Genomic DNA, 12419 nt, shown 5'->3' on the forward strand with positions numbered 1-12419 from the left:
TGCTCTCATGGCAGATATCTTTTTGCAAACTCAGTGTCTAATGTTTCTTGCCTTGGAACATAAGTCTTCAAGTCAAGTCTGCTATACCGGATGTCGGGATTGGTCTTGTGGTGCAATGATGTTTTAATTAGGTGTGAAACTTCTTACATATAAATTTTTTATAAATGAATAAATGTTTGAGCCCATGAATTTTATGGATTGAAAAAAACGTTATGTGTGTGTTCCACACCTAAACTTAGGTACCTAACAGCCTTATATTACTATCCTTTATATATATATATATATATATATATATATATGTATCTTAAAAATTTATATTACAATATTGTTTGTTTACAATAGGGCCAACTAATTAGGATATTTTCAAAAAAATTAAAATTATTATTGAAGAGTAATTTTAAAAAATCATGTAATCATGAAAACATTCATTGGAGTTGTAAAACGATGAATGGTTTTTCAATTGAAATATTTTACTTGAATAGCTAATCAACCCGGGTTCAACCCAGGTTAACTGATAGACGTTTTTTGTAAATAAACCGAATGATACCTGGGTAGTTTTAAAATATGTTGTTATATTAAAATGTATAATAACAACGTTAAATAAGTTGAAATATTATGATAAATTATTATGTAAAAAACGAAACTTAACGGAAACAAAAATTGTATAGTTGTCGACACACGTTAAAAATACATTCGGTTGGTAAAACCAAAAAACTCCGTTATCTGAAGTAGAGAAAAAACCTAGAGTTTTTGGCCTATTATAATGAAAAAATAAGGTGATTAAAATCTTATATAATAATATTGACATTTTTTTTTTCGAACAGTTAGTCGGAATTCGACATCAGTGAACAACTCACCGTATAATAGTGAAGCCCTGCACGTACTTTAGACTACGAGATGTAGACCATAAGCCGTTACAGGTGATTCAGGGAAAAAACTCACAGACTTGTCACTCCTAAGAGTCGAACCCAAGACCTGTGGGAAAACCAGGGATCATAATATAGACATTTAATAAAAATCTATATTAATGATACATATTTAGAAAAAGAAGACATTTGAATTTTCAAATAAAAAGTATAATGATGTCATAATTAAATTAAAAGGATGTGTGGTAATACAATTTTTTAAAATTCTCTGTCATCACAATCTTTTTTTATTAACATAATAGAATAGATTTCAATTAGGGTATCCAATCAGAGGTGATGGTGGTATTTTTTGCGAACTACTTACTTTGTTATTCATTAGTACCAACACGGTGTTATGGGGCAGTATTTGTAGCGACGACGATGTGATGGTGGGGGACAACTGTTGGCGGTAAAGGCAACGCCTAGTTGTGTAGATAAATGATGCAAAAAGTAATTGATGTAAAGTGTTAATAAATATATTTTAAAAGATAAGGAACTACTAGTGTAATATAATCATTAATGGTATTTTAAATATTTTCCCTCATGTAACTTTAAACATGAGGGATTGAGGGCTAATTTTTTTATAATATATTATAGATTATAGATTAGATATAGAAGTATAGATATAAATAATATTCAAAGATAAAAATAAAACTGATAGATTAAATTTAAATATTGAAATGATATTAGTTCAAGTGGCATCTTGTGGGTGGAATAAGTCTTAGGGCTTGTTTGTGTTTTTAATCGTATGTAACTGAATTGATTAAGAGACTGAATGGATAAATAATGTTTGTATAGATTAAGTCAATCCAATTAATTTTTTGTAAATTAAGTTTAGAAAAACAACCATTTTTGATGACTTATTGGATTAGTGTTTTTGATTAAGTTATGATTTTTTTTATTAAGTCAATAAACAAACACCACCTTAATAAATATAAAGTATCAAGTTCAAACTTGAGAGAGTTTTTTTTTATGAAAAAATTGGATTTCCTAGTGATTTGTTGGTATTCGGTCACGTATACTACTAATGGCACGACGATACTTAAATAATTCGCTCGTGATTTAAAAATTTGTGTTTGAAAAAGAAAATATAAATAGGTAAAATAGTAATATTTTTTAAAAATTGTAATAGATATTCATCATGAAATTTTGTGGAGAAAATTATTATGAAGGGAAATTTATATGGGCCTAGGACCATAAACGCAACTCGATTGATAATGAAACCCGCATGGCCCTCCAATTTCAGATCCATAAATGTATTGACTTTGACCAGTTTTATAAAAGGCGTAAAATACATACATAAATATCCCTAAATAATAAAACCTTGACATCTTAATTTTATCCTCATCCTCCCACCTTCAGTTTTTTGGGTTTTTTTCTTCCGCAATATCCTCGAAACCCTAACCCTCTTAACATGGAGTTCAGTGCCAGAAAACGTGGCCGTCCGGCTGCCGGAATGAACGGGAACGCCGGTTTTAAGAAATCCAAGCAAGGTTAGCATTCTATCTCTCTCTTTTTTTTCTATTTTTTAAAATTATTTTATATATATTTATTCTAGATCTAGGATTTTAATTCGTTTTTAATGCTTCTAGATTCCTTTTTTCCCCCTTAGATTTTTTGTGTTTAATGTCTGTTTAATTCTCATACAGCCGCTCCATTTAGCCATGACTCATGAGTATATACGATAATATTGTTATTTATATGTATATACAATATCTATATGTCTATATTTATATTTAGAAACACACACACATATACATATATTTTATGTGCACAAATATGTATGTGTGTGCCGTGTGCATGTGTGTGTGTATATATATATATTGTATAACTTTAGAAGGTAGGGTTAGAAGAAATAATGTGTAAGATGGGGAGAATTGATGAGAAGGCTTTTTTGTAAATGTAATTACTCAAAGTTTTAACTGAAATAAAATAAATTAATGTGATGTAACAGACACGGACTCGTTTCAATCTGGTTTAGGAAGCAAATCGAAGCCATGCACAAAGTTTTTCAGGTTAAAATTCCATCTTGACTAAAATCAATATCGTAAATTTAGTTATTTATATATATATTTTGAATGTAATGTTTTTGAAAGCAAATTGAATATGTTCATATTAGAAGATAGTTTGAGCTAAAAGATATATTATATATTTATATGGACTAATGACTTTGAGAATCGAAAATTTTGATACAGGTAATATTCTTCATATAATCAAGATGACAACCTTGATAACAAGGGGTACAGAACAGAACTACTATAGTAATGGTTCTTTTATGAAAGAGTTTTGAATACAAACGTTTAACTTTCATAATCATACCGGTTATGGTCATTTTACGGGAATATGGTTTTTTTCCCTTATGGCATTGCCGTTTGATAAATAAAATTACACGGTATATAGAACACATAAAGCAAAATATGCATCACATGCAGGTTTTGTTACATTCGAGTATTGTAGATATGCCTACATTTTTTCTATAAACACTGTGGTGCTTTTTGTATTGACATTCTTCCTTTCAGGAATTTAATATAATCGAAGTATATCTTTGCAGGCACTTGTGCTAGCAAAGATGCAATACTTCAGTTTTCTTCTTTTTTTTTGTACTCTACTGCGCTGATATTAATAGTAGTAAAGAAAACATTCTTTTGATGTCTTTCTGGAGATTCTTACGATGCTGAACAAGTTACTAGTATATATATTTAACTGCGTATTTACTGATATAAGTTTAAACCAACATTTCAAAAAACATTGCGCAAATATCACACGAGTATGATATGTTATTTTTTAGCATAATTTATCCACAAGGGTTAAGAACAGCTTTACTGAAAACATATTCAAATGGTTGTATTTTAATTGTTTCGAAGATCTGTGGAAAAAAAAATATTTGTGTCGAAGTATTTGATTCCACAAAAATATTTTTTAATGGTAGAAAATGTTTTGCTGCCTTCTTAACTTTGACACAATCCTTTCAATCTCATTTGTTGGTGTTATGTGCAGCACTTCTGGTTGCCCATTTGGAGAGGGATGTCATTTCTCGCATTATGTTCCTGGAGGGATAAAAGCTATTTCTCAAATGACTGGTAGCAACCCAGCACTACCTCCAACCGTCAGAAACTCTGTAGTTCCACCACCTTCGTATCCAGATGGTTCATCTCCACCTGCTGTTAAAAGCCGCTTGTGCAGCAAATACAACACCGCTGAAGGATGTCGATTTGGAGACAAATGTCACTACGCCCATGGAGAATGGGAACTGGGAAAGCCTACAGTTCCATCTCAACATCCAGATTCACGTGCTATGGGACCTGCACCTGGAAACAGATTTGCTAGTGGTGCCCCTAGAATGGATTATAATTCAGAAGCCAACCAGCCCGCTCCCGGTGGGTTTGGATCCTCAACGACATCCAAGATCGGCGTCAATGCTGCACTTGCTGGGCCAATCATTGGTAAAAATGGTATCCACTCTAAGCAAATTTGTCGTACAACTGGAGTTAAGCTTCATATAAGAGACCATGAGTCAGACACAAACCTAAAGAACATTGAGCTTGAGGGTACGTTCGACCAGGTCAAGCAAGCATATCAGATGGTTCGGGAGCTTATAGTGAACTTAAGTGCATCTTCTGGACCACCTCCACCACAAAAGGGCTCTGGGAAGCCTGGTGGTCCTGCAGGGAACTTCAAGACCAAGCTATGTGAAAATTTCACGAAAGGCAACTGTACGTTCGGTGACAGGTGCCATTTTGCTCATGGTGCAGAAGAGTTGCGCAGTTCAGGTGCTTGAATTATTGATCTTTGAACCTCTTAGAATATTGTGTTTGCTTTGTGCCTGACATGTTTGGAATATGAGATGTTGAGGATGGATGGATAGTCGTTTGCTACTAAGAGTTAACTAGGTTTTTCTTTCTCCGTGTCAGTATTAGAAAGTTGTTCTAATTTAATTTAGCCTTTTTTTATTGTAGTTGTATTTGTTTTGTATTCCAGTAATGGGTTGAGGACGTAAAACATGTGGTGCATTGACAATTTGTAATGCCATAATCGTAAAAACAAAAAAAAAACACTAAAACGGGATTAGAATCCTCTAAACGATCTAATTTTATAGGTAAATTTAGATCAACATTAGCCATTAGGTTAAAATGTAAATTTGATATTTAAATCTTAGCTATTGGGATTAAATCTAATAGTTGTTGATTCAACTTAATAATAAAGCTGTATCAACTTATGTTTTCAATCCATTAAAACGATACTATAATCAAACAATCAACGAGAGCAGCTGAAACTCTGCAGAACATAGAATTTTTGTTTCTATTTTTTTTGTAAATTAACATCTAAAAGATTAAATTAAGTTGTCCACTTTGAGAAGATTCAAGTTGTTATACCAACATTCGTCCATTATACAAGTCGGTGTGTTATTCGGGCTGTCATGTTTGCAGGCTTATTTAGTTATTTTCTCAAACTCAACCCCACCCATTCAATTTAGAGTTTTGAATTATAACTCGGCCTTGTAATTAGTGGGTTGGTTGACATGTAAGGAGAGCTGAAATAACACATGATAAATTATTAAGGCATAAGAATAAGCAACTATTAGTTTCTTAAAGATTATCAATATATATCAGAGTGAATGTAACAAATCATTAAATGCTTTTAATATTGGATACTGCTATCTATACACGTTTAATCTCTATTTTTAAACGGGTCGGCCGGTCGGGGTAGGAAAACCGTTGGGAAGCTCCACTCTAACCATACTCTGCCAACAGTGTAAAAATTTCGGCCCCAATTTAAATCCATCTAATTTGATATTGGGTCGGCATCAAGTCAGAGTTTGTCACCTCTATGAAAATGTTGGTTCAATTATCATTGTCCCTTCTTGGTGTAGGTATGAAGTTCGAATCTTCGAATCTCATCAGTGGAGTTTTCTTGGAGTAATTACTAACATAATACTCTAACATTTAGCCGTTCATTTTTTTTTTATCATCGCTTGTTTACGTTTATTATTGGTTGGGGGAGTTTTTGCCGTTTAAAATTTGTTAGCTTAGTTCATCATGTCTCTCAATTGTAAAAACAGAACTAGGTGTTAGTGTGAAACCATGAATACCACCAAAAAAGCTGGCTTTGTGCATGAAATATGTTTGACCATGGTGATGTATAATGATTCGCAATGAGAAGGGCTAAAGTCGACTTGCAAATTGCAAAGTCCAAACTGATCCCTAGACTACCGAGGTAACGAGTTCTTTGCTAAGACAATGGTGACCTAGTCTAACACAGCATATAACCATCTACATTGTTTCTTGACTCTTCTATAGTCAACTTTTCTATTTAATTCAATGCATTCCAGCGCTCAAAATTGCAAGATCTTAACTCCAAACAAACATTAAAAAAAAACAAAACTAAATTGTATCAAATGCAAAGACAACAATAAATAAATTATGCTATTAAAAATGCTGTCACTATTAATGTGCCGTCTTCCTTTTCTTCGACTTATTCTTTGCATTAATTCCCTTACCTTTTGACGATTTCTCAGTCCTGTTCCGTTTGTGCCTTACATGTTTCGAAGGCACAGCTTTCGTTTTAACATCTTCAGTTTCAATCGGAACTTCTTCATCACTCGATTCTTCTTCATCTGAGCTAAGAACGAAATCTTCCACAACATCTTCATCACCGGCAGCCTTTTTAGCATTACTCTTCTGTTTTTGTCTCTTCTTTTCCTTTTTATCCTTTTCATCCTCTTCAAGATTCTTTGCCCTATAACCCAATAACAATAAGGTTAGAACAATACAATCTGGATTGTGTTTTAATCTCAAATAAGGAACAGGTCAAACATAAGTCATCCTAAGTGCACCTATAATGCATCTCTATTGAATTACCTTACATTAATATTCTATGGCTTTTGTTATCATATTTAAAAAGAATAAAGTATTTTCAAATTTGTTTAAGAACAACAACAAAGTGTTCACATGTAGGTTCTGACCCATGTTAGAAATCCCCATTTGACCTGACCATTGTGTCACACACTCACACCTCTACAACTGAAGAAAGACCCAAAGATAATAAAGAGCTTGAAAAAACCATACTTCTGATCTCCACTCGGTAACCAAGAAGAACTAAACACTGCAGCACCATCCACATTCAGATCATCATCTTCATCATCATCGTTGTCATCATCATCACGATTTGCCCTCTTCTTACCAAAAATTGATGCTTTTTCACCCACTATTACACTGGAAATAGGTATGCACATACTTTAGCAACACCTATATGGAAACAATTTTATAAAACTTGAAGTATGAAGGTATCAATTACGAACCTGGATCCAGCCAACGACTCGTTTCTTTCTTGTGCTTTTTGACGCAATATTGCAACATATTTAGAAAGAGGACTAGCACCCTTCTTTTTCTCATCCTGTTTCAAGTTAAATGCCATGCGTTATGAGACTTAACATATGTTTACTAAGCCTGCAACTTTAATGGATAGTCTCTGTTAATTCAGCAGACGTTATAACTCCTGTTTTGATCATATATGTTCTAGAACAGGTTTGTGACAAGTTTAGAAGTGTCTCAAATTAGGTTAGCCTACATGGTATGGTAAACACATTTTGTTTTTTTTTTTTATACTGTATAACTTTTATACCCTAGATGATCAGTTATGTTAGCAGTTATAGTTGTATGAACTGGATCCTCAAAAATTGATTATTTGACCCATAATTACTAGAGTGACATGTAAATTCAAACTTAAAAAACTGATTATTACAACATCCAGTTACAGTCAGATAATCAGTTCCTAAAGAAAAACCCAAACACCCCCTTCATAAAATTATATATATTAAACAAAATTTTAAAGATGGTTGGAAACAAGAGAATGCAAACCTCCATAAAGGACGATGCAGCAGGATCATTTGGTGAATATGTACTTGAAATTCGTTTTTTGTTAGTAAACACAGTATTAGCCTCAATCTGCAATTTAAACAGCCAAATAATTAACCAACTATTGCATTGGTGTATAAAAAAAATACCCGATGGTATGTAGTGCCCACCTCACGAATAAATTGCCTCATTTCACGACGAAATCTCTCAACTTTTGTAGATTTGCAAAAATTACGCAAACGAACAGCAGGAACAAAGGAAAGCTCAAAGAAGGCAGGTGAGTAGCTCCATTGAGCTAAATGTTCAGCGAGCTCTTCAATAACAGAGAAAACACATGCCTCCTGGAACGATCGTGTCTTTATAGTCGCCTTACTAACCTGAAAATTACACATCCATTTAAAAAAGTTAACAGAGCATTAGAGGTAACAATTTCAACACATTTGTTCCTATAACCAAAGAGCAAATGGGTCAACATTAATCCAATAGGAAACAAAATCTAGAAGGTTAACAAAAAATCAAATGGGTCAAATGTCACTCAGTAGGTCAAATGAATAATAGATAGATTTTAAAAAGGGCCAAGCATGTCAAAGCTAAGGATTAAAATTAACTACAAAGAAAAAGGGCCTAGCAGACGAAAGTCAGCAGCCTCGAACTAAAACATACACTTTTTGACTTGAAGCAACTATGACCCATTACCCAACCAGTCCATTTGCCACTCTTCATAGGGACACACTATAATGTAAAACTCGAAAAAGTTACCCTTAACACAGTGCACAAATCAATGGCTTTCCCGACACCTCCTGTTGGCGATTTATGTAATTCTTTCATATCCAACATGTCTGAAAGAAGCACTGCAACTGGAATAAAAGTATGTGTAGCAGCTGCAATTTGATTTAGCATTCTAATGCAGCGTAACCTAAGGGGAAGATAACGAGCAGTTGGGACCAAACGAAGGACCCCAGAAATTATTTGAGTCAGTGGATACGTGAGGGGCTGAAAATCAGGTTCCAAACCAAATTCACAAATGGCTCCAGTCCAAAGTTGAAGGCAGTTCATATACTTCCATTCATAAACTTTTCTGTAGATTTCCTGTTCAACATCATGAGAAAGTGAATCCCAAAAACTTAAACTTTAAGGATGCTAAATTCTAGGTCACAATATGAACAGATTGGGCGGGTTGGATCACAGGTCAAAAGGAGTAATCATGTTACTGGTTAAATTGGGCAAGTCAGGTTAACCAGAAAAAGATTTTGCACAAAACTTCTAGCTTTTTTACAAATAATTAGTGCATCACGTAAGATTACAAAAAAATCATAATGTTTCAATAGCTTTTTTACATGCATTAAAAGTACACTTTGTGTGACTCGAGTCTTGGCCATTTTCACATGTTTTCTTTTAAACTACTCTATTCCCCGAATCCACTTGTAAAGATAGATATAACATATAACCCAAATCTAACCATTCTATAGGTAATTGGGTCAAAATTGTCATCTCTGATTTTAAAATAGCAAGAGATTGAATACCTTTCTTTTTGTGGTATTTGCATCTTGCAAAATCATTGCTAAGTGGCGTATGAAACCAAATGCTTGTAGATATGCCGATGGAAGGTCCAACCTGAAAAGCTCATTGACACAATTTCCAAGAAATTGTACGTGTTGAAGTTTGGTTGCATTCACAAAATGGCAGTTTAAGACATAAGCTTTATATATTCCCTTGAAGCAATCATTTATACAATCAGAACCGAGCCGTACACATATATCTCTTAAAAATAGCAACGAGACGATTGGTAGTGGACCTCCCCCAGTCCCCCAAAAATGAAGAACAACCTGATTAAGGAACACAAAAAGGGGGGTTGGTTACGCCATATGGGAAGAAAATTGAAGGGAAACATGTTAACTTTGACCAATTTACTAATGGATGGGTCGTGTTGGTATACTACAACACTTCATCTCATGCGGATCAAATGGATTGAATGTTTCCATATTGAACACCTAATACATGAATTTGACCCAACCTATACTGAATATGACTGTATACGCAATCAACCCATCTTTAAAATGATAATGGTAGTCAAGATAGACCAGTACAGGTTACGTTGCCCCCGAACACTATATTCTTCCTTTTTCGAGTTTTGTCAATAACTAATGTATTAGATGTGATTACTGAGCAATACAATTAAACTTAAACCAGCTTTTAAATAAGGAAACTCAGAAGGTTGTAATCATTTGAACAAACTTTAGAAGACCTTCAACCTGTTCGATGTGTTTTACATATAGCTAGCTGGTTGGGTTTTGCTAACTTGTGCCCCTATGGCACAAGCTAGGGTACATTAAATGAACTTTATATTTCCGTAAAACTAAAATAAAAATAATGGCATACAAAACACAAAGCTTACCTTTATATACTTCCTAAGCAGGCTAGGAAAAGCAGCAAGAAATACAGAAGAGAACTTCAGACGACGTAATGTGAACGCTATCATATCTGTGTCAGTCATTTGGTTTAAAACATGAAGAGCATTACCAAGATATGACTTTACTAAATGGTTGTAATTTTTCCATGCTCGTGTATTCATTAATTCAAGAATCATCTCCTTTTTCCCTCCAGATGGTGGGAGCTTCAAGATTGTTCTAAGGATTCCATCCATTTCACTTAACACAAACAGCAATATCTTATTGAAGACAGGAAACGACATGGAAGTCAACTTCGATTCATTATCATCATCACCACAATGGCAAGCACTCCTAAAAGCTCTCATCATATTACGAATTGCACCTATTCTACGTTCTTCCTTAATCGCCTTGCACCATGAATCCACCATTTCACTGGTTATTGTTTTTATATCTTCTTTTTTCGATAAACCATCAACGTGATCCATCGGAGCCTTTTCATCTTCACCTTCTTGTGTGTCCTCATCCTCCATGTCAGTCTCATCGTCTCCCTACACAGGTTCAGATAAAACTTCAACTAAGATGATAAAGTAAATGAAAAGACTATATAAACATCAAAAGAAATAAAAAAGCTAAATTGTATGGGAAGGAGAGTTTGAATTCACTCTTCAAGACTTCAAGTCACAACAACCAGTTAGAAAACGCACATCCAAACACAGGTTGTTAAGTAATGATTTGATTTCACTCTTTAAGTCACAATATCCAGGTAGAAAATGCACATCCAAACACCAAAAAAATCATTCACATTTATTGAGAAAGAAGCATATTAAATCTCCATAGTTGCACTCACCTCGTCCTCAAAGTCAAGAAGCTCTTTGTCATGTTCTTTCAAGAATTCATAAAATTCTGGATCCTGGAAACAAAACCAAAAAAAAAGCATTTAATCAACACTAAAACAATAACACACTTTCAAAATAAAAGATCCTAAATCATTTCATAACCCGCCAATCCAACCTTCCAAAGTCATAACATGTTTATGCCAGATTGACAAAACCATATATGACATATCACACTCTATTATAAGTACTTCAACTGTACCCCCCAGCCAAATTACACCCATTAAAGTGGCAAATCAAAAACATGAAACAATGATCAAAAACTGCAACAAAATATATCAAAACCAAACCCTAATACCAAGATCGTTTATACATGACATGATTACCTAAATTCCCAATGCCGTCTTCCACGGAATTTGGGTCACGACGGTGTATGAGGGAAGTTATCTAAATTCCTTAAAAGGGTTTGTTTAAAAGTTAAAAAGATTCAAACTTTATGAAAAAGTAGTGATTAAACTAGGGTGTATATGATAGATATTAATGTAGGGCAAGAATTATGCTTACTTTTTCTGAAAGTCTTTGTAACTGATTCTTATGTCCTTTGACATTTTCAACGGACTTAACAATACTAATAGGTGCTTCTTCTTCTTCTTCTTCTTCTTGAGTTGTAATGTATTCTTCTTCTTCTTCCTTTTGGGCATCTTTCATGGCAGACCCCTTCTTCTTTGTCTTCAGTTTTTTATCTTAAAAAATAATATAAGAATGAAAAAATAGTAACAAAATCTTGTTTTAGTAGCATAAATAAACACACACAAATAGTTAAAATTAAAAGAAAGCAGAAACCTTTTATCTTTGAACCCATGTTTGTTTCTTTAGTTATGGTTGTTTCGGCCGCTGCTAATATATGATATAAATAATTATTTAATTCAGAGCTGCTGCAAGCAAGAATCGAGAAAAAAAAAACGGCAGTTGAGTTGAGGACTTGAGGGGGTTTATGGCTATGGCAGTATGGCACTGGCTGGAGGTATAAGGCGAAGTATTTAGGACATTTTGTGTTTGGGCTTTTAAGTACTGGGCTTTTCTTTTTGGGCTATTCATAATTGATAGTTTATAACATGGGCTAATACATAATGGATTGAATTTAAGTATCAACCGAATGGTATAATCAGTTGTGGAAAATCTAGAGATGGCCAAAAATCGGTTTGGTCAACTTTGCCCAGTTTTTTTTTCTTGGTTTTCTTTTTCCAAAAACCGAAACCGAACTATTAAAGAACCGATTTTTGGGACCGAAAGTGGAATCCGTTCCAAACCGATCGGTTCTTCAAGAACCAAAATCAGTTTCTCAAGAACTGATTTTTTCGGTTTTAATTCCGGTTTTTTTCCGATCAGTTCTTGAGGAACCGATTATTTAGGGCATGTTAGTTAAGGTAACGATGA

At 33.9% G+C, this 12419-nt stretch overlaps 2 protein-coding genes across 2 annotated transcripts; one reads left to right on the forward strand and one right to left on the reverse strand.

Moving 5' to 3' along the window:
* Positions 1-2206: 2206 nt before the first annotated feature.
* Positions 2207-4904, forward strand: LOC122609124 (zinc finger CCCH domain-containing protein 14-like). Its single transcript, XM_043782185.1, has 3 exons — positions 2207-2398; positions 2860-2920; positions 3903-4904. Exons 1-3 carry the CDS (start codon positions 2320-2322, stop codon positions 4681-4683), a joined length of 921 nt encoding a protein of 306 aa, XP_043638120.1. The 5' UTR covers positions 2207-2319; the 3' UTR covers positions 4684-4904.
* Positions 4905-6010: 1106 nt separating this feature from the next.
* Positions 6011-11974, reverse strand: LOC122610016 (nucleolar complex protein 2 homolog). The gene is made up of 11 exons (XM_043782990.1): positions 11826-11974; positions 11547-11725; positions 10997-11059; positions 10155-10697; positions 9283-9585; positions 8519-8848; positions 7930-8136; positions 7763-7849; positions 7204-7298; positions 6971-7117; positions 6011-6641 (listed from the first exon to the last, which is right to left on the reverse strand). The coding sequence occupies exons 1-11, from the start codon at positions 11842-11844 to the stop codon at positions 6350-6352; spliced, it is 2265 nt and encodes a 754-aa protein (XP_043638925.1). The 5' UTR covers positions 11845-11974; the 3' UTR covers positions 6011-6349.
* Positions 11975-12419: the final 445 nt, after the last annotated feature.

Source organism: Erigeron canadensis, chromosome 1 (genome assembly GCF_010389155.1).
Source record: "Erigeron canadensis isolate Cc75 chromosome 1, C_canadensis_v1, whole genome shotgun sequence".
NCBI classification, from domain to species: Eukaryota; Viridiplantae; Streptophyta; class Magnoliopsida; order Asterales; family Asteraceae; genus Erigeron; species Erigeron canadensis.

Coding starts and splice junctions, on each gene's coding strand:
- LOC122609124 (XM_043782185.1), top strand. CDS start 2,320: ATGGAGTTCAGTGCCAGAAAACGTGGCCGTCCGGCTGCCGGAATGAAC. Junction 2,399..2,859: donor TTTTAAGAAATCCAAGCAAG/GTTAGCATTCTA, acceptor GTGATGTAACAG/ACACGGACTCGTTTCAATCT. Junction 2,921..3,902: donor CCATGCACAAAGTTTTTCAG/GTTAAAATTCCA, acceptor TGTTATGTGCAG/CACTTCTGGTTGCCCATTTG.
- LOC122610016 (XM_043782990.1), bottom strand. Junction 8,137..8,518: donor ATTTGTGCACTGTGTTAAGG/GTAACTTTTTCG, acceptor TGTAATTTTCAG/GTTAGTAAGGCGACTATAAA. Junction 7,118..7,203: donor GAGTCGTTGGCTGGATCCAG/GTTCGTAATTGA, acceptor ACCTATTTCCAG/TGTAATAGTGGGTGAAAAAG.